This window comes from Camellia sinensis, chromosome 5 (assembly GCF_055761805.1).
Source record: "Camellia sinensis isolate YWXY chromosome 5, ASM5576180v1, whole genome shotgun sequence".
Lineage (NCBI taxonomy): Eukaryota > Viridiplantae > Streptophyta > Magnoliopsida > Ericales > Theaceae > Camellia > Camellia sinensis.
The window spans coordinates 181,585,332-181,611,306 of NC_138965.1; the positions used below are offsets into that span (position 1 = coordinate 181,585,332).

The following is a 25,975-nucleotide window of genomic DNA, read 5'->3' on the forward strand; positions in this document are numbered from 1 at the left end:
TAGTTGTGTAGACAGCATTTGCTACATTGCTAATCAATATGCAGTGAACCTGCAGTTTTCATTTTTCATGGAAAAGAAACCATCCCTCATTTCTTCTGCAGCAATTGCAGAAAATCGCAAGCAATGAACTCTGTTTATATTGCCATGGTGAGCTAAAACAATTTACTGAATATACACAGCATGCGCACATAATAAATTTGAAGAATAGGGCATATATATATCCTGATAAGCACAGGTTGCAGAGCTTCCTCCCTCTAATTGATTCTCAGTAATAAGCACAGGTTGCAGAGCTTCCTCCCTTTAATTGATTCTCGGTAAGCGGCGAACAAAATCAGCATGCAGTGCATGGCCACCCTATTATGACATACAGTTCACTTAGCAACCTCATTCAATGCATTATTGTAATCATGTTTCATGTACATTTAATCATGAGAAAAATTTATACAAATCAGTTAGAGAGAGTATCTTGAAAATCAGGATTAATGCATTATTCAAGGTTGTACTATTATGGCCACTTCTGAAAAACAAAGGAAAATTGGCCAATAGATAGTATAGTAAGGAGTTAAATTCATGGTCAGGGGATAGTTAAACATTTTTTGACGAGACATCTATAACACGGAGGCACAAATTGAAGTAGACACTGCCCATGGGATTACAGATATAGTGGAGAAATGTCTCTGAAGTGTTGTGCTATAAATATCAACAATAACAGGAGTGGCATGAATTCAAAGTAGACACTGCTCATGGAATTGTAGGTAAGTGGGGAAATGTCTCTTAAAAGTTGAGCTATAAATAGGACTGAATTCAGTGTGTACCATCAAGAAACTCAATCCTCAAAACTTTTGACTCGACAAATAAGGCACAGATTTCAACCAAATGAAACTGAAACTCAATCCTTGAAACTTTTGACTCTACTGATCAGGCACAGGTTTCAACCAAATGGGACTGGATTTGGGGATTAAGGTACGAGATGACAAGTAGGCACTCATTCAGGCAGGAATCACACCGAAAATCTTTTGAATGATAAATTTACCTCTAAGTAATAATCCCCATGGCTTGAGCCCAACCACTAAAGGTTCACCCTAGGTTTCATCATTCCACTTATTTTTGTGAAAACATACAACAATCATATAAATAATATAATTAAACCAAAACCAAACCGCAATGTCTGGCCATCCGAAGTCCAAAAAAACAAAGAGATTGGGAGAGATAGATAAAGAGAAAATAAACCATATCGAGTCCTCTTTGTAAACTGTCTACATGTAGACAAACTAAAATAAACAGCGCCCAATTAGTACACATTAATGTAGCCAAACCTAACCTTTGGCATGTTGCCAAACTAAAACAATTAGAAATTTAATTACATAGCTTCAGGAAGGGGAATACCTCAAATAATCCTAATGATGACAATCAAAAGGAAGGTGAACAAAAAGGATGTATATCTCTTTAGAACCAAACCATAATTCTTGGACTCAAACACTGTAACCACTAATTCAAATACACAAATTAGCAATAAAGCAAATTAGCATGCACACAATATGACTCTAACCCTTGACTCTAATCTAAACAAAAACCAAATAAACAGAATTATGAGGCAATTAACATGATAACCATATTAACTGATCATAAGAAACTCCAATCTCCTGTTAAAAATTAATAAACATGTAATCAGAATAAAAACATGCCATGATTGACAATAATATGTTAATCTTAACTTAAACATGAGACTCAATCATGACAAAAGCTTGGATAGCGAAACAGAGAGATCAAATGGACTCAGAAAATTATGAAACTTTTTCAGGACACTACCTATATGTGATTAACATGCCTACCAAATTTCAGAAACAACCACCAAACGATTTAGGAGATAAAAATCAGACTAAATTCGTACAAAAAATAGGAAAAAAAAAGATGGGGTCCACAATCAACTGTCTCCAAAATTCATGAAATTAATTCTAGAGACATGATACTTATAACAACCAATTAAAACAGTTTTTATAGACCTTCATACCGTTGTAAGAGAAACAACCCCCCCCCCCCCCCCCCCCCCCCGGCACACCAAACAAACCCCCCAAAATGGGCAGAAATTGAAAAAGTGCGAAAGACCCTACTCTAATGCAATCCTAAGCTTTCATGTGAACTAGTGATTTCGAACTAGTCTAAACATGTTCTAATGCATGAACAAAAACATGAGAAGAACTAAAGCAATAAACATGAATTAAATAAGAAAAACTAGAAGCCTAGAAACTAAACATGGCGAAAAGAATGCAAAACAAAAAAGCAAATCAACTATACATTAACTGGGACCTTTTTCTTTTGTAAATTCCTCGTGCTCTGGCCCTTTGGTGTTTAACAGAATGATCAGCCGGTCATATGGGGCTTGTTTTGTGCTGGCCGTTAGTTTTTTCCCAGGTTGATTCTAGAACATTTTCAAGTCAAAATTTGGACTTTTTAGGACTTGAAATCAACTTTGAAAATGTTCAAAACACATTTAGGGATATAAATTATAAGTTCAAAAAGAGTTTATGGTGGGCAAAAATGGTAGCTTATCATTTTGAGGCACGAAAGAGGTTTGGATTTCAGCAAAATGTGAAAAAATGGATTTCTAGACCTAAGACGATTCCAAATAAAGGCTAGGTTCACAAAATTCTTCATAATTGCTCTTCTATGTCATGGGGAAGCAGCTCAACTCCAGGACTAAGTATTATAGCTGGTCAAAATAAGGAGTCTGCAACATGAAAGCACATAAATAGCCATGCCTTTTTTATAGCCAGTTAAGTTGTCAACTAGTCCCCAACACCCCAGATTGCAACAAAATTTGCTGTCTATTGACCGGAGGTTACTAATCATATTAGAGCTACAAACATAGAAGAAATGAAAGGAACACATGCCTTGTAAGAAACTATATGTGCCATTGGAAGCCCTTGACTACCACATCGTGCAAACAGGGAAAGGTCACCAATAAGATCTAAAACTTTATGTCGACAAGGTTCGTCCTGGAAGCGCAGTGGTGGATTCAACCAACCTTTACTGGCACTGTATAACCAATAGTACAGTTATTAATGTCTTGAGACGAAATGTAAACTAATAAAAAATTTATGCAGAAGGGAAACGAACTTAGTAATGCCTTAATCTGCTAGATCATTAGTAATGGCTTAATTTGCTAGATTTCACACTCAAGTAACAAGGCTCTTGATTTTCTACTTGATAATTCCAATTAAATATTGACAAAAATTCAAGAATATTTACTAAACCAAAGAACTAATAAATAGTTTCAGTGGCAAGTGCGGACTGACTCATGGACGAAGCATACAAAAAATGAATGTTTCAACACCAGCGAATACAATGTCCACGCTGTTTTGAACACCAGCAAAGAAAACCTTTATGATTTGCTTACCCAAGTAAAAAATTGCAAAGGATAACATAATAGGACAAAAATAAGGCACCTAAGTTGGCAATCCAAACCTGCATCATGCTTCCAAGGCTAAATCTCAAAACAAGAATGAAAATGCAAAATAAGGAAATCTAGAGGGTCCATACAAGTAGTTTTTACAAACTGTTTTTGTATTGCTTAGACAACTCCCATTTTACCAAGGCCAAATCTCTAAAGTGGTGCAACAAGAAATGGTTAAAACTGATATGATTTATTAATTAAGGCAACACTGTAGGCAATGGAGTAAAACTGTGTCACAATTTACAAATGTAGGTTGAGCAAGATATACATGTGCCAAAGTTGGGGCAACTTTATGTGTGTTCAGTGAGAGCAATATGTTGGCCTGTATAGAATCTGTCCACTTAGTGTTGCGATGAGAAATTTTTTAATACAACAATGCAGATATAAAAAAACGCATTTTGTCTTGCATGTGGCTTACAAGTGGAAGAGCATATCCCAACTTGTTTCATCACTTGATCACCCAAGATAATGAAGGTTATAAAAAACAAAATGATGCGAAGAGGGTGGATGGTAGGATTTGTGTTAGAATTTACCTTCACCTACACCACTATCACCTCACCTACTCCACTAAACCTAACCCACTACACCACTACCACCTCCACTTCACCTACTCCTTACCTACTACACACTCACCCTCTTCTATATATAGGAATCATGAATCATTGTAATAGATATCAATAACATTATATCAATCAACAATACAATTCTCTATTTCTCTTTATACATTAAATTTCTACATGGTATCAGAGCCATAAGATTTAGGCCCGTATTTTGTTTTCTCACCGGCGGGCAGCCGGCCGGCAACCTTGCCTTCGCTGCCCGCTGGAATTTTGTACACATACCTTCACTTTCCTGCATCTTCCAACTTTCTTACAACTGTTGTCCCATAGATGGGCTTCATATCTACCAGTCCATCTATGCCTTGTGACACCTCTATACTGTGAAGTCCTCTGTCCAAATGTATCAATGGACTTCCTATGGCCAACCTGCTTCTGATCAAGCTTCTCAGCCCTCTTTTCTTCCCCTCCTTGAATGGTGTTTGGTACACCTCATGGCCTCTAAATGCATAGTAATCTGAGTATTGCTGGGCTTGAATCTGCTGTTGTTGACTATTGTTGGTCTCATGATCTGGGTTGTGGTGGTAGTACATGCTCTCTTCTTACATGAGAAGGCGCGTCACTGTCGGAATACGGGCTGCCGCCTCTGGCCCCTTAAGCTTCCGCTGCTTCCGCCCTACTCTTGCTGGCGGCGCCGCACCTGCGCTGAAGGTTGCCCAATTTAGGCGGAAAGTTTGCTCGGTATTTGGCATTGTAGTACCATTGGTTGTCGATGGCATCATCTTCACAGCCTCAATCTCTCTCCTCGAAATCACAGTGAATTGAAATTCGGCAACAAATGGTATACAGAGTGGTAGTAGTACTGTTTTTGTGCGAAGGGACAGAAATCATCACATTTCTCACCTTTTTTCTTTTATTTTGTCCTCCACTTTACACCTCACATGCCTTCTCTCTGTCTAAACAATAATTTTCCACCACCCAACTTTCTTTTTATTTTATTTTCTTTTCTTTTATTTTATCACCAACTCACTTCTTATGATGAAAACACATGCCTTAATTTATTTTAATAACATGAGTGGCCTCCCTTTTCCACCATCTCCCTCTTTTTCTACACAATATTTTTTGTACCACCGCCCACTCCATGATACCCATATTAATATTATTATTATTTTCACAAAAAAAAAAAAAAAAAAAAAAATTCATTCCAGTTGATTTTTCTGCATTACCACACCTACCATTCGAGTTTGCCAAACACACTTATTTTATTCATGTCAGGATCAACCCCGATCACAATTTTACACAAAAAAAAAAACAAAAAAAAAAAAAAAAACAAACAAACAAACCACCACAACACACCCAACACCCACAGTGGGATTTTTCTTCTCTACTCTGCTGCAGGTCTCTTCTTCTTGCCTCCGTCCTGGACGGCCCTTGCCGGTGTTGCCTCCGTGTTTCCCACACCACCGAGCACATTCACTCCACCCTGCTCCTCCACTACAGCATATGGCGGCCCTCCAAATCGGAACATAAAACTGGCCTTCCGCTTCAGCTCCTTGTTTTCCGCCTTTAGCACACTTATCTCTGCTCGCGCATCCTTATACATGCGTTGGAGCAGAGCCAGTTGGGCGTTTAACTGCTGCACCTCATTTGTCCTACTCTGCAGCCGGTTCGACAAATTTGTAACCGCAGTCATGGTTTCCACACATGACTTCAAGGTATACTGATTGGCCTCCACATCCGACTGCACCGCCATTTTTTGCTCCACTGACCGCATCGGAAAGTTCAATGGAGCAAACACAGAGGTGTTTGGTTGAGGTTCACTGGCCACCGCACCAGTTCTCTCTCTTGTTGACTCATTGAGGTCGGGAAAGAGGGTGAGCAGCCCGCGGGAAGACGAAGCCATTTTTCTGGGCTACAAAATGTTCCACAGTTTCTCTCTCCAAAGAGGTAGAGTTTTTTTCAGAGAAGGGTTGGTTTCAGAGGTTTCAGAATGGTATGCCTCAGCCTCAGCTTTCGTCTTGGTTAAATAGCCAAGGCAGCCACGCGCATCGCGCGCCTCTTGCCACCAGCCGACAAACGGGCACGCAAGCCAAGGCGCCCACGTGCCTCGCCATCATGTCCGGCACACCTTTTGATGAATTGGGCACGCCTTTTGATGGCACGCCTTTTGATGGATTGGGCACGCCTTTTGATGGCACGCCTTTTTTGAAAAATTGGGCGCACCTTTTGAGGATGCGATTTTTTAAGGGGTCCGACAAGACTCTGTAAACTGTCCCGACATTGATTCCGGTTAGCTCCTTTATGGGTCCGACAAGACTCTATAAACTGTCCCGACATTTGATACCGGTTAGCTTTTTCAAGGGTCCGACAAGACTCTGTAAACTGTCCCGACATTGATTCCGGTTAGTTTCTACAAGGGTCCGACAAGACTCTGTAAACTGTCCCGACATTGATTCCGGTTAGCTCCTTTATGGGTCCGACAAGACTCTGTAAACTGTCCCGACATTGATTCCGGTTAGTTTCTACAAGGGTCCAACAAGACTCCGTAAACTGTCACAACAACTGTCACAACATTGTCTGCTACAACGGTCCGACATGACCCCATAAACTGTCTTCTACAACGGTCCGACATGACCCCATAAACTGTCTTCTACATCGGTTTGACACCCCCATACAGTGTCCTCTACAACGTTATGACACCACCATACAGTGTCCTCTACAACGTTATGACACCACCATTCAGTGTCTTCACCAATGGTCTGACACGACCATACAGTGTCTCCTATCCTTTTTTTTTTTTATTTTTTATGTATTTTCTTGTTTTGTTCCTCTCTCCAAACTCAAGTTGGTTAGTTTCTATCCTCCTTGAGTTTGCGAGGGGCTGTTAGAATTTACCTTCACCTACACCACTATCACCTCACCTACTCCACTAAACCTAACCCACTACTTCACCCACTCTCCACCTACTTCACCCACTTAAACCTACTCCACTAAACCTAACCCACTACACCACTACCACCTCACCTACTCCACTAAACCTAACCCACTACACCACTACCACCTCCACTTCACCTACTCCTTACCTACTACACACTCACCCTCTTCTATATATAGGAATCATGAATCATTGTAATAGATATCAATAACATTATATCAATCAACAATACAATTCTCTATTTCTCTTTATACATTAAATTTCTACAATTTGACATTAGATGCTTGATTAGGATTTAAAATGCATGTAGTGTGATAAAGCCAACAGGTTCAACTGACAATCTCTCTGCCATGTTATTTTTTTTTTGATTTAGTTCTTAAGATGTAAGAAAATTGTGATCAGTTTGACAAATGTAGATTGACAGAGAGACGTTTCTTAGAGGTGGAAACATTAGGCAAGTTCAGTCCTAGAGCAACATCCTAGCATGTAGAAAACCCAGTCATGTTGTATTAAGTCGTGGGAAAATACTGAATCCAAATAAAGGTACAAGCCACGTGGCATATCCCCTCCGTATGCCTATGTCCAACACTGCTAGAATGCCTATTTCAAAGTGTCAGTGCTTCATAGCCTACGATATTATTTATCCTTTTCGTCAAACAAATATGAGCTTGTTTGGGTTGTACTATATAAGCACACTTTTTATTTTTTTTTATCTTTTTTGAGTCACATCACCTCTCTACTTTTCTGCACATCTTTTCGTAAAAAGTCAAAAAGTGCACTTATTTAGATCATCTCCCAAGACAGATCATAAAAGCAAAATGATGAGTGGGGTAAGTTGATTTAGATTTCAGCATTGGAGCTTAAAAATCTTTGGTTTTTCAACTACCAATCTTTATGCATGATGCTTGTTATTTCTTTTTTAATTTGGTTGTTAAAATGTAATGCAAATATTTAATTGTTGCATGAAGAAAGATTTTGTTGGCAATAGTTATTTTTATTTGCATGTTGCAATGATTTTACTCTGCAAAATAACTCTCTAGGGTAAGATGGCATCAAATTTCCAGTTAAATTTTCAACAGCTTTCTAGGTTTCTGGTTTAGAGAATAAACAGAAGGATTTAAAAAATTAATACTTCTTTTAATGGTTTCTAATCTGAACAATTTTTTACCAAAGGTTTTAAACCTAATGGTTTACAATTACACTTCACATATACAAGGTATCTTACGATTCATTGCAAAAGAATTATTACACAACCACCTCATAAGTGATCAAAGCACACATTTCTGTCAAAATACATTCTTGAACTGCAACACCAAGAACTTAAGGAATCCTAACATGCTTTCACATCCCAAAAATCTCTCTAATGTATCACAAAATGAACCACCTCACCTACAAACAATGGCATTTTCTTCTGAGCCACCTTTAATAAGTCCTGCATTGCGCAATCGCTCCACCTGCAACAATTTCCAATCTTGACTCCAAAACTAACTACATGGATTCAGTGCAAGATGACTCAAATAGTACACCAAGAAAGATAATTTTTTTCTCTGGACATCTAAACTCAGTATAATGAACCAATAGATTCTTTTTTATTAGTGGGTCTTTATAAAACTACAAAAAAAAATGGATAAATGAAAATATAAGTAAAGAATAAAGGTAATAAAAAAACTCAAGTTGAGAAGGATTATCACTTATCAATACTTCAAGGGAAAACAAATAACAGAAATGAACTTGAAAGAGCATTTTCAGGCGAATAGGAATATATCACTCCCTTTTGATCTTACAAAGGACATTTCCAAAAGGATAATTTTAATCACTTTAATAGCCATGGAAACCTAATTCTCCGAAGTTGCTTCCAATACCCTTAACACATCTCAGGTGGCAGAAACAAGAACCAGAACATGCAATACTCAAAATTTGTGCTTGCGTTGATGATGGAGGGAGTTTAGAATGAACCTCTTCATAAATGCAAAAGGTCCTTGAAGGAGCTATTTGTTTAGCATAGAAAGTGCTGCCAATTAAGTTGGAAGAAAACCACTGGCAGCCAATAGCAGGTACCTGCAACAATGAAGTTATTGAGGTTCATTCTGTGTAGCATTTTAATATTTAGTCAAACTCAAAACTTCATTTAGTTTTCCTACTTTTACCAGAGAGTCCTGGTACACCATCTACCATATATATCAGACAGCAACAATTTAGTTTTATAGTTAACCGGACATGTATGATGCAGTTAGGTAATATTCTTCTTCACAGTTTCCCAAAAACATTTGATCTTTTAACACTCCCTAACCACTTCGAACTACTCCCTTCACATCTTCTTTCCCTCACCTCACCTTATAATTTCTTCCTTAATCCTATGTCTTTCCTTCCCAAGCTGACCAAGGACAACCCCAAAGCATTGAGCACCTCTTTAAATTGGAACGCACCTTACTCATCGATAGGAAAAGAGAATAATTGGCACATCTCCCTCAACCATTTCTCAGTTTCATTAGAACTCCTATCCCCTCCCACTACCCTCAGCGTTACCATGATTGGTGGTCACCTTCTTAGAGACCATAATCTCATGGCATTTCTTTCAACATATTCATTTGTTAAAGTATTACACTATCCTCAATGTCAGAGTTGCTGAGCTTGTACTATCTTTATGTAATATTAAGATTACTACTTGAGAAGAAGACAACGTAGCTACACACCACAGGGGAAGGGGGATCTCTATTTGCTAAACAGGTTCTATATATCATTAAGAGCATTAAATGTGCCAAATTCTGTCAAAACAAAGTATCTTTACTAAGTCGTTGCACAGTTGAATGTCATAGTTTGGAACAGTTCAATGAAACAGCAAATCTTCCAATGCACACACATGAAAGCAGCGAGCAGAAAATGAGTGTAAATAAAATATCAGGTCAAAGTAGTGCAGATAAATATTCTGAAAAGAGTTCTTGAAGTTTCATTGTCTCTTCATAGAAGAAAAAGGCAGCAAGCACAGAGGTTTATTTACAGGTTAATATGAACAAACGGCAAAACAGAATGTGTCATTTTTCGTATTCTCTAATGTAAACATACTATTTAGCAAAGCGCAGAAATATACCTGTGAGAAGTTAATTCCACAAGTGATGTGAACTTCTGGAGAAGGGAATGCAACTACATAAGAATCATTCCTCCTTGCATGAACAGGTTCATTAAGAAAAGGTGCCATTTTCTCACAACTATTTCCACCCCGATCAATGGCCACCCTTAACCCAACTTGTTCAATTGCTTCCACCCACTCCCTTGCAGATCCATCTAAAATTGGAACCTGCGTCAGTTTATTTGGATACTATTAGTCTCCTTGTGCTATATTCAGCGTATTCTATTTGCTGACCCGACCTTCAACTAGTTATACGAATCTAGGGAGTTCATGGATGTGTTTGCCAAATTTTAATTCAAAGTTTAATTGTTCATACAAACGGAGGAAATTTAGGAGCATATATTAAACCCCTAAACTATCAGTCTATCACAAAATTTACCAAATATCTGAAAATAACATTCACCAAAAAACAATTTTTTTTCTTTTAATTAAGGTAGTGTTCATTATTTTTCCCCCCCACCATTATGATCATAGAGAAGTGACAAGTAAATGTCAAATCAGTTGACTAAACACACGGATAAACCATCGCCATTTGTCGCAATGACATGCCAATATTTCCAAATTCCAATGTCAAACACATTCTTAAACTCCCGAAATTGTCACAACTTTAAACCTATATTTGAACTCATAAAATAATTCCTCACTCTCATAAGCCAAATTTGCTTTCATTCAAGCCCGTGATGTTTGGTGTAGCTTATTGTAAGTTAAAAATTGATAATCAAAAAACAAAAGCTAAAAGCACCTCATCTTCAGCTCCCAAATAATCAGCTTTTCAACTTATTTAAAGCTATTTCTACCTAATAAGCTATAAATAGAAGTTGCACCAAACAGTCTCCCAAATTCAAATGAGCTATAATCAGCTCATGGAAGCTGCAACAAACAGCCTTGAAAAGCCAATGTCATTCCTACCCTTAAATGCCGTGTTTGGTTCATAGATTTGGGAAGGTATTTGGAAAGGGGAAAAGAAAAACCTGTGAAACCAGGTGAAATATATATATATTTTTTATTTACATTTCTGCCTTTTCTCTTTCTCTTTCCAAATCGCTCACCAAATCTTGAAACAAACGCAGACTAACAGAAAGATAGAGGATTTCACGGGACAATCCAACAATCAATTATCAGTTGCATCACATTTATAAAGTAATGATAAAGTTGATTACTAGTCCAAATTCAAAGACTCTCTCTATATATACATATATTTTGTGATACGTATACCTCGAGAGAATGATCTTCAGAGTCGGAGCTTGTGATCTGGATTCGGCAATTATCAACACCGGTGGCCTCCAAAGCCGAGAGCAAGTGCTCAACAGTTCGCACACTGTGCCCATCTTTATGCAGCGTAGTAGAGAGAGGGCTCTCTTTAGCGAAATCGATCGATGCGGGAATCAAATTCGAACGACACTCGAAATACCTTCCTTCTCCAGCGAACTCCGGTGAGATCTTCACCGTCGCGACCTTTCCTGAATGCAGAGCCTCTCCGGTCCTCTCTATGCACTTCGCTATGGTTTGCTGAAGCTTCCCAGTCTGGAATCACAGCAATACATATATATAGTCGCATCGCAGGCATGTATGTATAATAGAGAGAGAAAGTAGAGAGAGAGAGAGAGAGAGAGTACTGATTTCCAGGAGATGAGAGAGGAGGACTTGAAAGCGCCGGCGAGAGTCATAGGTGCCTCTGATGAGAGACGCGGAGCTCTGTTGTGCTGTGCTGTGCTGTGCTATGCTGACTGTCTTAAACAAATAATTAAAAATGATTTTAAAAATTAAAACCCCCCCCCCCCAATAAAAAAATTGGAAGGTATATGAAAAAATAAAATAAATAAAATAATAATAATTTAAAGTCTTGATATTAAAATTTGGACTTTTCTCATGTGTGCCTTGCATATAGTATGCAAGGCACTTATACCTTTCTATTTTGCATTTACACATTTATATGTATTGGGTTATATCAAAATATTTGGAAACTTACACATTGGTGACCTGCTAAGCAGGTCACTTTCCAGGTAAATTAATAAAATAATATATTATATGACTAAAGGTGTAAATGGTCACAAGAAAAGTATAAGTTTTCAAGAAAGGCGTAAGGAATTTCAGAAAAAGGCGTAACTGATTACTGAAAAGTATAAATCATTTACACCTTTTATGAACACTAAAGTATAAATCATTTACACCTTTTATGAACACTTACTCCTTTTGTGTAAGAATTTTTGGCATAAGATTTATACATTTTGCTTCGAACATACACCTTTTGTGGAAGCCCAACTTAAAGCTTTTCGGAAGTCACTTATACCTTTTGTGAAAAAATAAATTCATCAAATTTACACCTTTTGCTTCAGCTTATACCTTATCATGGAACTGCTTATATTTTTTTTGAAAAGTTACTCCTTTTGTGAAATAATTTTTCTCATAAGATTTATACTTTCTTTTTCTTCAAACTTACTCCTATTGTGAAAGAGTATATAACCACAAAAGTATAAATGTTATGCCAAAAATTCTTACACAAAAGGAGTAACTTTTAAAAAAATATATAAGCACTTCCACGAAAAGGTATAAGCTTAAAAAAAAGGTGTAAATTTGATGAAATTTTTTTTTCACAAAAGGTATAAGTGACTTCCGAAATAGGTTTAAGTTGGCCTTTCACAAAAAGGTGTAAGTTCGAAGAAAAAGTATAAATCTCATGCCAACATTTCTTACACAAAAGCAGTAACTTTTCAAAAATTGTGTAAACATTTTCACGAAAAGTATGAAGGAGTAACATTTCAAAGCGTTGATAATCAGAAAAGGAGTAACAAAGGGTTCATTTCAAAATGTTCGTAAACACATAAGGAGTAACATATGTTCATCTGAAAGTAGTAAACAGAGAAGGAGTAACATTTCGAAGTGTTCATAAACCCAATTGAGACAACCACTGAACAAATCAAAGGGTCGTGACCCCCGCTGACCACCCAAGCGTCGGTGGGCTCCGGTGCTCACAGCCATCTGAGATCGGCACCTCCACTGGCACCGTCGCCGCAAATCAAAGGTTTTTTGAAAGATTGGCTATCGAGCTTGGTCTCTCTGTGTCGATGTCGGTCTGTCTCTGTCGATCCCTGTTTATCTCGGTCTGTCTCCAGCGATCTTGGTCTGTCGGTGTCCAGGTGGGTCTCTTCTCTGTCGATCTCTGTCGATTTCGGTCCCTTTGTCAATCAGTGTCCATCCAGGTCTCTATGTCTGTTGAGCTCAGTCTATCTCTCTCTCTCTCTCTCTCTCTCTCTCTCTCTATCTCTCTGTCCGTTGCTCTATATTAAAAACGGTCTCTATGTCTGTCGATCTCAGTCTATCGATCAGTTATACCTTTTGTGGAAAAATTAATTCATCAAATTTACACATTTTCCCTAAGCTTATACCTTTTTGTGGAAGTGCTTATATTTTTTTTGAAAAGTTACTCCTTTTGTGTAAGAATTTTTGACATAAGATTATACCTTTTCTTCGAACTTACACCGTTTGTGGAAGGCCAACTTAAAGCTTTTTCGCAAGTCACTTATACCTTTTGTGAAAAGATAAATTCATCAAATTTACACATTTTGCATAAGCTTATACTTTTTCGTGGAAGTGCTTAAATTTTTTTTGAAAAGTTACTCCTTTTGTGTAAGAATTTTTGGCATAAGATTTATACATTTTCTTCGAACTTACACCGTTTGTGGAAGGCCAAATTAAACCTTTTTCGGAAGTCACTTATACCTTTTGTGAACAGATAAATTCATCAAATTTACACCTTTTGCTTAAGCTTATACCTTTCGTGGAAGTGCTTATATTTTTTTCGAAAAGTTACTCCTTTTGTGTACGAATTTTTGGCATAAGATTTATACCTTTTCTTCGAACTTAAACCTTTTGTGGATGCCTAACTTAAAGCTTTTTCGCAAGTCAGTTATACCTTTTGTGAAAAAATAAATTCATCAAATTTACACCTTTTGCTTCGGCTTATACCTTTTCGTGAAACTGCTTATATTTTTCTTGAAAAGTTACTCCTTTTGTGAAATAATTTTTCTCATAAGATTTATACTTTTTCTTCAAACTTACACCTTCTATGAAAGAGTATATAAGCACAAAAGTATAAATGTTATGCCAAAAATTCTCACACAAAATGAGTAACTTTTAAAAAATAGTGTAAGTATTTTCAGTAAAAAGTGTAAGCTTAAGCAAAAGGTGCAAAATTAATGAATTTTTTTTTCACAAAAGGTATAAAGTGACTTCCGAAATAGGTTTAAGTTGGCCTTTCACAAAAGGTGTCAGTTCGAAGAAAAAATCCAAAGTATAAATCTTATGCCAACAATTCTTACACAAAATGAGTAACTTTTCCAAAATGGTGTAAATATTTTAACGAAGGAGTAACATTTCAAAGCGTTGATAACCAGAAAAGGAGTAATAAAGGGTTCATTTCGAAATGTTCGTAAACACAGAAGGAGTAACATATGTTCATCTCAAAGTAGTAAACACAAAAGGTGTAACATTTCGAAGTGTTCATAAACCAATTGACACAACCACTGAACAAATCAAAGGGTTCGTGACCCCCGCTAACCACCCAAGCGCGGTGGGCTCCGGTGCTCACAGCCTTCTGAGATCGGCAACTCCACTTGCACCGACGCCGCAAATCAAAGATTTTTTGAAAGATTGGCTATCGATCTTGGACTCTCTGTGTCGATGTCGGTCTGTCTCTGTCGATCCCTGTTTATCTCGGTCTGTCTCCAGCGATCTTGGTCTGTCGGTGTCCATGTGGGTCTCTTCTCTGTCGATCTCTGTCGATTTCGGTCCCTCTGTCGATCAGTGTCCATCTAGGTCTCTATGTCTGTTGATCTCTCTCTCTCTCTCTCTCTCTCTCTCTCTCTCTGTCCGTTGCTCTATATTAAAAACGGTTCTCTTTTACATTGACATACTTGGTTGGATTTGGGGTCGGAGTCGCTATTCCAAGCCCTCCCAGACTCGTCTTCTCTGAAACAGAGTTCTACTGGGAGAAAGGCCAAGCCCTCCGAAATGCCCTTCTCTCTCACATTGCCATTATCTGAACAAGACAAATACAGTGTGATTGGATTTTAGGAACTTACAAAAAAAACGGAAGTTGGACATTTTGCGAAGTTACTTACATCTCTTTGTGGCACAGATCTATACGTTTTCTCCGAACTTACACCTTTTGTGAAAGCCCAACTTAAAGCTTTTTTGGAAGTCAGTTATACCATTTGTGAAAAAATAAATTCATCAAATTTACACCTTTGGCTTAAGCTTATACCTTTTCGTGGAAGTGCTTATATTTTTTTTGAAAAGTTACTCCTTTTGTGTAAGATTTTTTGGCATAAAATTCATACATTTTCTTCGAACTTACACCGTTTGTGAAAGCCCAACTTAAAGGTTTTTCGGAAGTCAGTTATACCTTTTGTGGAAAAATAAATTCATCAAATTTACACCTTTTGCCTAAGCTTATACCTTTTCGTGGAAGTGCTTATATTTTTTTTTGAAAAGTTACTCTTTTTGTGTAAGAATTTTTGGCATAAGATTTATACCTTTTCTTCGAACTTACACCGTTTGTGGAAAGGCCAACTTAAAGCTTTTTCGCAAGTCACTTATACCTTTTGTGAAAAGATAAATTCATTAAATTTACACCTTTTGCTTAAGCTTATACCTTTTCGTGAGCGTGATTATATTTTTTTTGAAAAGTTACTCCTTTTGTGTAAGAATTTTTGGCATAAGATTTATACATTTTCTTCGAACTTACACCGTTTGTGGAAGGCCAACTTAAACCTTTTTCGGAAGTCACTTATACCTTTTGTGAAAAGATAAATTCATCAAATTTACACCTTTTGCCTAAGCTTATACCTTTTCGTGGAAGTGCTTATATTTTTTTTTGAAAAGTTACTCATTTTGTGTAACAATTTTTGGCATCACTTTTATACCTTTTCTTCGAACTTACACCGTTTGTGGAAGGCCAACTTAAAGCTTTTTCGCAAGTCACTTATACCTTTTGTGAAAAGATAAATTCATCAAATTTACACCTTTTGCTTAAGGTTTTACCTTCTCGTGGAAGTGCTTATATTTTTTTTTTGAAAAGTTACTCCTTTTGTGTAAGAATTTTTGGCATAAGATTTATACCTTTTCTTCAAACTTACACCTCTTGTGAAAGAGTATATAACCACAAAAGTATAAACTTTATGCCAAAAATTCTTACACAAAAGGAGTAACTTTTCAAAAAAAATATAAGCACTTCCACGAAAAGGTATAAGCTTAAGAAAAAGGTGTAAATTTGATGAAATTTTTTTTTCACAAAAGGTATAAGTGACTTCCGAAATAGGTTTAAGTTCGCCTTTCACAAAAGGTGTAAGTTGGAAGAAAAAGTATAAATCTCATGCCAACATTTCTTACACAAAAGCAGTAACTTTTAAAAAATGGGATAAACATTTTCATGAAAAGTATGAAGGAGTAACATTTCAAAGCGTTGATAACCATAAAAGGAGTAACAAACGGTTCATTTCAAAATGTTCGTAAACACAGAAAGAGTAACATATGTTCATCTGAAAGTAGTAAACACAGAAGGAGTAACATTTCGAAGTGTTCATAAACCAATTGACACAACCACTGAACAAATCAAAGGGTCATTACCCCAGCTGACCACCCAAGCGTCGGTGGGCTCCGATGCTCACAGCCTTTTGAGATCGACACCTCCACTGGCACCGCCGCCGCAAATCAAAGGTTTTTTGAAAGATTGGCTATCGATCTTGGTCTCTCTGTGTCGATGTCGGTCTCTCTCTGTCGATCCCTGTTTATCTCGGTCTGTCTCCAGTGATCTTGGTCTGTCGGTGTCCATGTGGGTCTCTTCTCTGTCGATCTCTGTCGATTTCGGTCCCTCTGCCGATCAGTGTCCATCTAGGTCTCTATGTCTGTCGATCTCAGTCTATCTCGCTTTCTCTCTCTCTCTCTCTCTCTCTCTGTCCGTTGCTCTATATTAAAAACGGTTCTCTTTTACATTGACATACTTGGTTGGATTTGGGGTCGGAGTCGCTATTCCAAGCCCTCCCAGACTCGTCTTCTCTGGAACGGAGTTCTACTGGGACAAAGGCCAAACCCTCCGAAACGCCCTTCTCTCTCACATTGCCATTATCTGAACAAGACAAATACAGTGTGATTGGATTTTAGGAACTTACAAAAAAAACGGAATTTGGACGTTTTGCGAAGTTACTTACATCTCTTTGTGGCATAGATCTATACGTTTTCTCCGAACTTACACCTTTTGTGAAAGTCCAACTTAAAGCTTTTTTGGAAGTCAGTTATACCATTTGTGAGAAAATAAATTCATCAAATTTACACCCTTTGCTTAAGCTTATACCTTTTCGTGGAAGTGCTTATATTTTTTTTGAAAAGTTACTCATTTTGTGTAAGATTTTTTGGCATAACATTTGTACCTTTTCTTCGAACTTACACCTTTTGTGAAAGCCCAACTTAAAGGTTTGTCGGAAGTTAGTTATACCTTTTGTGGAAAGATAAATTCATCAAATTTGCACCTTTTGCCTAAGCTTATACTTTTAGTAGATGTGCTTATATTTTTTTTGAAAAGTTACTCCTTTTGTGTAAGAATTTTTGGCATAAGATTTATACCTTTTCTTCGAACTTACACCGTTTGTGGAAGGCCAACTTAAAGCTTTTTCGCAAGTCACTTATACCTTTTGTGAAAAGATAAATTCATCAAATTTACACCTTTTGCTTAAGCTTATACCTTTTCGTGGAAGTGCTTATATTTTTTTTGAAAAGTTACTCCTTTTGTGTAAGAATTTTTGGCATAAGATTTATACATTTTCTTCGAACTTACACCGTTTGTGGAAGGCCAACTTAAACCTTTTTCGAAAGTCACTTATACCTTTTGTGAAAAGATAAATTCATCAAATTTACACCCTTTGCTTAGGCTTATACCTTTTCGTGGAAGTGCTTATATTTTTTTTGAAAAGTTACTCCTTTTGTGAAACAATTTTTGGCATAAGATTTATACCTTTTCTTCGAACTTACACCGTTTGTGGAAGGCCAACTTAAACCTTTTTCGGAAGTCACTTATACCTTTTGTGAAAAGATAAATTCATCAAATTTACACCTTTTGCTTAAGCTTATACCTTTTCGTGGAAGTGGTTATATTTTTTTTGAAAAGTTACTCATTTTCTGTAAAAATTTTTGGCATAACTTTTATAGCTTTTCTTCGAACTTATACCGTTTGTGGATGCCCAAGTTAAAGCTTTTTCACAAGTTAGTTATACTTTTTGTGAAAAAATAAATTCATCAAATTTACACCTTTTGCTTCGGCTTATACCTTTTCGTGAAACTGCTTATATTTTTCTTGAAAAGTTACTCCTTTTGTGAAATAATTTTCCTCATAAGATTTATACTTTTTCTTCAAACTTACACCTTCTGTGAAAGTGTATATAAGCACAAAAGTATAAATGTTATGCCAAAAATTCTTACACAAAAGGAGTAACTTTTCAAAAATGGTGTAAGTATTTTCAGTAAAAAGTGTAAGCACAAGCAAAAGGTGTAAAATTAATGATTTTTTTTTTTCACAAAAGGTATAAGTGACTTCCGAAATAGGTTTAAGTTGGGCTTTCACAAAAACTGTCAGTTCGAAGAAAAAGTATAAATCTTATGCCAACAATTCTTACACAAAAGGAGTAACTTTTCCAAAATGATGTAAATATATTAACGAAGGAGTAACATTTCAAAGTGTTGATAACCAGAAAAGGAGTAACAAAGGGTTCATTTCAAAATGTTCGTAAACACAGAAGGAGTAACATCAAGTGTTCATTTCAAAGTATTCGTAGTAAACACAAAAGGAGTAACATTTTGAAGTGTTCATAAACCAATTGACACAATCACTGAACAAATCAAAGGGTTCGTGACCCCCGCTGACCACCCAAGCGTCGGTGGGCTCCGGTGCTCACAGCCTTCTGAGATCGGTAACACCACTTGCACCGCCGCCGCAAAGCAAAGATTTTTTGAAAGATTGGCTATCGATCTTGGACTCTCTGTGTCGATGTCGGTCTGTCTCTGTCGATCCCTGTTTATCTCGGTCTGTCTCCAGCGTGGGTCTCTTCTCTGTCGATCTCTGTCGATTTCGGTCCCTCTGTCGATAAGTGTCCATCTAGGTCTCTATGTCTGTTGACCTCAGTCTATCTCTCTATCTCTCTCTCTCTCTCTGTCCGTTGCTCTATATTAAAAACGGTTCTCTTTTACATTGACATACTTGGTTGGATTTGGACTCGGAGTCGCTATTGGAAGCCCTCCCCGACTCGTCTTGTATGAAACGGAGTTCTACTGGGAGAAAGGCCAAGCCCTCCGAAACGCCCTTTTCTCTCACATTGCCATTATCTGAACAAGACAAATACTGTGTGATTGGATTTTAGGAACTTACAGGTTTTCGGGGGAAAAAACCGAACTTAGACGTTTTGCGAAGTTACTGACATCTCTTTGTGGCATAAGATTTATACTTTTTCTTCGAACTTACACCGTTTGTGAAAGCCCAACTTAAACCTTTTGTGTAACAATTTTTTTCATAAGATTTATACTTTTTCTCCGAAGTTACACCTTTTGTGGAAAAAAAAATACATCAAATTTACACATTTTCCTTAAGCTTACACCTTTTTGTGGAAGTGCTTACACCATTTTTCAAAAGTTACTCCTTTGGTGTAAGAACTTTTGGCATACCATTTATACTTTGTCTTCGAACTTACACCATATGTGAAAGCCCAACTTAAGCTTCGTCGGAAGTCACTTATACCATTTGTGAAAAAAAAAAAAATCATAAAATTTAGACATTTTGCTTAAGCTTACACCTTTTTGGGAACATATTTACACCATTTTTGAAAAGGTACTCCTTTTGTGTAACAATTTTTGGCATAACACTTATACTTTTTCTTCCGACTTACACATTTTGTGAAAGACCAAGTTAAAGCATCTTCGGAAGTCACTTATACCTTTTGTGAAAAACAAAATTAATGAAATTTACATGTTTTGCTTACGCTTACACCTTTTTGGTAACATATTTACACCTTTTTTGAAAATGTACTCCTTTTGTGTAAGAATTTTGGTCATAACATTTACTCCTTTTGTGCTTATACACTCTTTCACAAAAGGTGTAAGTTGGAAGAAAAAGTATAAATGTTATGCCAAAAATTCTTACACAAAAGGAGTACCTTTTCAAAAATGGTGTAAGTATTTTCACGAAAAGGTATAATCTTAAGAAAAAGGTGTAAATTTGATGTTTTTTTTTTCCCAAAAGGTGCAAGTGACTTCCGAATAAAGCTTTAAGTTGGGGTTTCACAAAAGGTGTAAGTTGGAAGTTAAAGTATAAATGTTATGCCAAAAATTCTTACACAAAAGGAGTAACTTTTCAAAAATGGTGTAAGCCCTGCCACGAAAAGGTGTAAGCTTAAGCAAAATGTGTAAATTTTATGTTTTTTTTATCACAAATGCTATAAGTGACTTCCGACGAAGCTTTAAGTTGCCGCTCACAAACGGTACAATTTCTTGAACAAAAGGAGTAACTTTTCAAAAATGGTGTAAGTATTTTCACGAAAAGTATGAAGGAGTAACATTTCAAAGTGTTCATAACCACAAATGGAGTAACAAAGCGTTCATTTCAAAATGTTCGTAAACACAGAAGGAGTAACATCAAGTGTTCATTTCAAAGTATTCGTAGTAAACACAAAAGGAGTAACATCAAGTGTTCATTTCGAAGTGTTCATAAACAAATTGGGATAACCACTGAACAAATGAAAGGGTTCGTGACCCCCGCTGACCACCCAAGCGTCGGTGGCCTCCGGTGCTCACAGCCTTCTGAGATCGGCACCTCCACTGGGACCGCCGCCGCAAATCAAAGGTTTTTTTCTCTCTGGCTATCGATCTTGGTCTCTCTGTGTCGATGTCGGCCTATTCTCCGTCGATGTCGGTCTCTCTCTGTCGATCCCTGTTTATCTCGGTCTGTCTCCAGCGATCTTGGTCTGTCTGTGTCCATGTGGGTCTCTTCTCCGTCGATCTCTGTCGATTTCGGTCCCTCTGTCGATCTCGGAGTGGCTGCTCTGTCGATGAGTGTCCATCTAGGTCTCTATGTCTGTTGATCTCAGTCTATCTCTCTCTCTCTCGCTCTCTCTGTCTGTCCGTTGCTCTATATTAAAAACGGTTCTCTTTTACATTGACATACTTGGTTGGATTTGGACTTGGAGTCGCTATTCGAAGCCCTCCCAGACTCGTCGTCTCTGAAACGGAGTTCTACTCAGAGAAAGGCCAAGCCCTCCGAAACGCCCTTCTCTCTCACATTGCCATTATTTGAACAAGACAAATACAGTGTGATTGGATTTTAGGAACTTCCAGGTATTGGGGGGAAAAAACGGAACTTACACGTTTTGTGAAGTTACTCACATCCCTTGTGAAAAAACTTACAGTATTTGTGAAAAGGTTACACATTTGTGAAACAATTTATTTTACAAAATTTAGACATTTTCGTTGAAATACTTAAACCTTTTGTGAGATGTTACTAATTTATTAAAAATCATGTCTATTAAAAAATTTACACGTTTTATTGGAACTTACACTTTTTATGAGAACAGAACTTACACCTTTTTTGAAATAAGTTACATCTTTTCTGAACATGCTTACACCTTTTATGGAAATCTGAATTATATTTTCCTAAATTTTAAACCTTCAATGGGAAGTTACACCATTGTGATATATCTTTCATGTTTTGTGAAAACTACATACATGTTTTTGAAAATATACACCTTGCATGGAAGGAGTATTTGAATAAAATTTATACCTTTTGTTAAAAACATAAACCTTTTCTGAATGATTACACCTTTTTGTGGGAATGCTTACACCGTTTCTGAATGGTTACTGCTTTTGTGAATAACTGTTTTCATAAAATTTAGACTTTTTATGGGATATTACAACTTTTCTGCCAGCAAAACTTACACCTTTTTAAAAAATTTACACCTTCTATGAAAATATGTTTTCAGCAAGTTTACACCTTATTTTAAAAGCTTACACCTCTTCTAAAAAGGTACTCCTTTTGTGAAACAAACATGTTTAAAAAATTGTACACCTTTTAAATAGGAGTTACATCTTTGGTGAAGACAGTTAGACCTTTTTTGAAAATTTACACGTTTTATGGAAAATAAGCTTTTGATAAAGTTTGTTAAGGCCGTTTGGTAACACTTACGTTTTCAGTTTTATGTTTATATTTACAAAAACTTAAAAAACTCAAATAAAAACTTGTTTGGCAAAATTTTTGATTTATAAATCAGTGGTCTCAGTTTATAAATTTGGCCAAAAAATAAAAACACAAAAAATATATTTCCATTTTGAGCTTTCAGTTTTTTTTTTTTTTACCACCCAACACTAGCCACCACCCGCCACCATTTTCCACCACCGTCTTCCGCCTCCGCCACCACCACCCACCCCCACCCCCACCACCACCACCACCACCACCACTACTGCCCACCACCCAGCACCCACTTGCCATCCAACCGCCACCACCCACCACTTGCTATTACCATCCACCGCTCGCCACCACCACCTACTTGCCACCACCACTCACCACCCACCTGCCACCACCACCTGCCACCACTAGCCACCCACCACCACCTGCCACCACCCACCACCACCATCACCTATCACCCACCTGGCACCCACCTCCCACCACCACTCGCCACCCGCCACCACCACCACCCACTCGTTACCACCTATCACCCGCCACCGTCACCCACCCACCCACCCACCCACCACCACCACCACCACCATCCGTCACCTACCCGCCACCACCCACCACCACCCGCCATCCGCCATCCGCCACCCACCTGCCACCACCACCCACCACCTGCCGCCACCACCACCACCAGCACCCGCCACCGTCACCCACCCACCTACCATCACCACCCGCCACCACTCGCTATCCGCCACCCACCTGCCACCACCACCCACCACTCGCCACCATCACCACCACCACCTACTCGTTACCACCCACCAACCGCCGCTGTCACCCACCCACCATCACCACTCGCCACCACCTACCACCTACCACCACCCGCCATCCGCCACCCACCTGCCACCACCACCCACTTGCTACCACCTACCACCCGCCACCGTTACCCATCCACTCACCACCACCACCCACCACCCGCCACCACCACCCGCCACCACCACCCACTCGCTACCACCTGCCACCATCACCCACCCATCACCACCACCACCACCCACCACTCACCGTCACCACTTTCCACCACCGTCTTCCACTGCCACTTGCCATCACTCGCCATTTCTCACTCTTTTTTATATTTTAAATTTTTTTTAAACATTTTGTCAATTACCAAATGCGTTTGTAGTTTATGTTTTTCAAAAAATAAACAAAAACTAGTTTATAAAATTTTTGTAAATATAAACTGAAAACGTAAACGTTACCAAACACACCAAGAAATTATTTGACAAAAGGTATAACCTTTTCAAATATGGTGTATGTTTGTCCGAAGAAAGTGTAAATGACCATAGAAAAGATGTAAGTTTTGTTTTTCACTAAAGGTGTAACTTGAAATAATAAGTGTAAATTTTACGAAAAAGGTTTTTCCACAAAATGTGTCATTTTTTAAGAAGTTGTAAATATTTCCGAGAGGAGGTATAAATTTTTAGGAAAGGTGTAAACTTTAGGAATAGTTGTAAACTTTGTGAGTTTTTACAAAAGGTACAAGTTCCCAAGACCAATCATCGAAGCTGAATGTTTCGTTTTTACAAGAGATATAAGTTCCCAAAGAAGACCAATCTCAATGAAAGCTGAATGTTTCGTTTTTAGAAAGATCCAAGGTGTAACTTTTACTAAGAAAATTAATGTAATGTAAAGATATAAAGTTCCAAGGTGTAACTTTTATGAAGAAAATGAATTTATAAATGATGTCAGTTTTCATTAAAAGGTGTCGGTTGTTAGAACAAGTATAAAACTTTAAAAAATCCCGAAGTGTTCAGAAGAGGTGTAAGTTCCGTCGGCCCGTCCGTCTCTCTTCCATCTCGGACCTCTCTCTTTGTTTGTCTTTCTGTCTGCCCGTCTCTCCGTTGTTCCATTTCCCCGTAGCTGTAGGGTTTTACAGAGAACAATATTTGAGTGCTGAGCTTGAGTTCTTGGGAAGGCTAGCCATGGAAGTGGATGCGTAAATACTTTTTTTGAGTTGATTTTTGTCGGTGGAGCACAACCGCAAGGGTTAATCGAGCACCACCGTCGGTTCGTCTGATCCAGTTGGTATTTCCTTTATTTCGTGCTGGTACATTATCTGTCTCCTTGTTTGTCTTCTATCATTCGCATATACCTTCACACCCAACCCGAAATCGACCCAATAGGAACTGTTCTGTACTCCATTTTGGTATTTTGTGCTATTCGAATAGGAACTCTTCCCTCTGCTAACCGAAATGGACCCAATAGGAACTGTTCTGTACTCGATTTTTGTATTTTCTCCCTTCCAAATAGGAAGTCTTCCCTCTGCTATCAGTGCTGCAAGTTGAACATAGGTATGATAGTAGTTAGCAACAAGCATAAAAGGTGTTCTGCATTTACATGGCGAACTTGTTAGGTTGGGTTATATATAACGAAAGAAGACTTTAAAAGAAATTTGTGTAATGTTGGCACGGGAAAAACAATTTTTTTTTTCGAGTAGCCAAAAAAGCAAAAATAAGAAACTCGATAAACAAACAATGACTAATCTTGTTTCCGCAACAGGTAGCACACTCGGTTGAATTGTGCTTTAAATTTTGTAGTACTCGGTGATTTTATATTGCCAGAACTTATGTTTAGAAACAATCTGTGGTACACGGACTCTTCAAAATAGATCAAATACCTGTGTCGGACACCTGAGAGTCGGACAAGGGTATGGGATATGTGTCGGATACTTTTCAACGGACACTTCTTATATAATTGTATAAAACACAATTATTATATGTGCAAATTATTGTGAAATTACTATAAATGTGATTTTGACACCGTGAGTTACATATAGTACCATTTTATGGCACATATTAGATTAAAAATATGATATTTTTTCCCCACACCGTGTACCATTGAATGTAGGGTGAAGATTTAATGAGTCGGACCTGTACATACATACCGCACCTGGGACCCGTAGCCGAGTCCGTGTAACACAGTAAACAACTCTTTCTTTCAGTGCTGAAGTTCATGCATAGTTGACGGTATTCAACTTAAAACATAGGAAAGCCAATTGAAAGAGTTGAAATGAGGATGACGATTTCCAAATTTTGTAGAGAGCTATTCATTCCCACACCCAATTCTGAATCAAGAGTTGAAGCATTCACTTTCATGGCTAGCCTTTCCAACAACTTAAGTAGCCGGAGACGATGGCTGAAAACCAATACCTTCTCCCCACCTGAGTCGGACAACCCTAACAGATTAAGGAAGAAGTTTGGCTTCAGTCCTTGTCTAATATCCAACTTTTCTAAGATGTGGTCCATCCGGGCATCGTCAATGCCCTCTGTTTCTGTGGTTGATGTGTCTGTAGGTGAAATCTTTAGGAGGGATCTCAACTGTGCGTGCACATACAGTGTGCTCCCATCCCAGGTGATGTTCAACTGCTTAACGAAGTTGTTCAGTTTTTTAACTTCACGAACTGTCGTAAGGGTGACGTGAAGAAATTCAGAGAGGTCAACAAGCCCAGGCAATTCACAAAGAAAATCTAATTTGTAGAAATGGACAACCTTGCCTGTCATTGCACGCAACTTTTGAATGACGGTTACCTTTCTATTGAAGTTATCATCTTGCATATATATACAGCAGTTACATTTGAAGAGGAAGGTAGCTGTCATTCATGAGTTGCGGGCTGTCTGGACTTTATTGAGCGAGTTCATGAATCCGT

At 37.9% G+C, this 25,975-nt stretch overlaps 1 protein-coding gene and 1 long non-coding RNA gene across 3 annotated transcripts; both read right to left on the bottom strand.

Annotated features, from left to right (window-relative positions):
- Positions 1 to 3: 3 nt before the first annotated feature.
- LOC114272847 (putative UDP-3-O-acyl-N-acetylglucosamine deacetylase 1, mitochondrial) lies at positions 4 to 11,827 on the bottom strand. Of its 2 annotated transcripts, XM_028214545.2 has the most exons (7): positions 11,690 to 11,827; positions 11,289 to 11,597; positions 10,035 to 10,241; positions 8,903 to 9,004; positions 8,336 to 8,400; positions 2,892 to 3,036; positions 4 to 354 (listed from the first exon to the last, which is right to left on the bottom strand). In XM_028214545.2, the coding sequence occupies exons 1-7, from the start codon at positions 11,738 to 11,740 to the stop codon at positions 301 to 303; spliced, it is 933 nt and encodes a 310-aa protein (XP_028070346.2). In that variant the 5' UTR covers positions 11,741 to 11,827; the 3' UTR covers positions 4 to 300. The 2 variants fall into 2 exon arrangements, with proteins under 2 accessions (XP_028070346.2, XP_028070347.2); XM_028214546.2 differs by lacking the exon at positions 2,892 to 3,036 and having other exon boundaries at positions 115 to 354.
- LOC145791026 (uncharacterized) lies at positions 5,981 to 6,323 on the bottom strand. The gene is made up of 2 exons (XR_014330651.1): positions 6,197 to 6,323; positions 5,981 to 6,160 (listed from the first exon to the last, which is right to left on the bottom strand). It is a non-coding gene; the product is annotated as an uncharacterized LOC145791026 (long non-coding RNA).
- Positions 11,828 to 25,975: the final 14,148 nt, after the last annotated feature.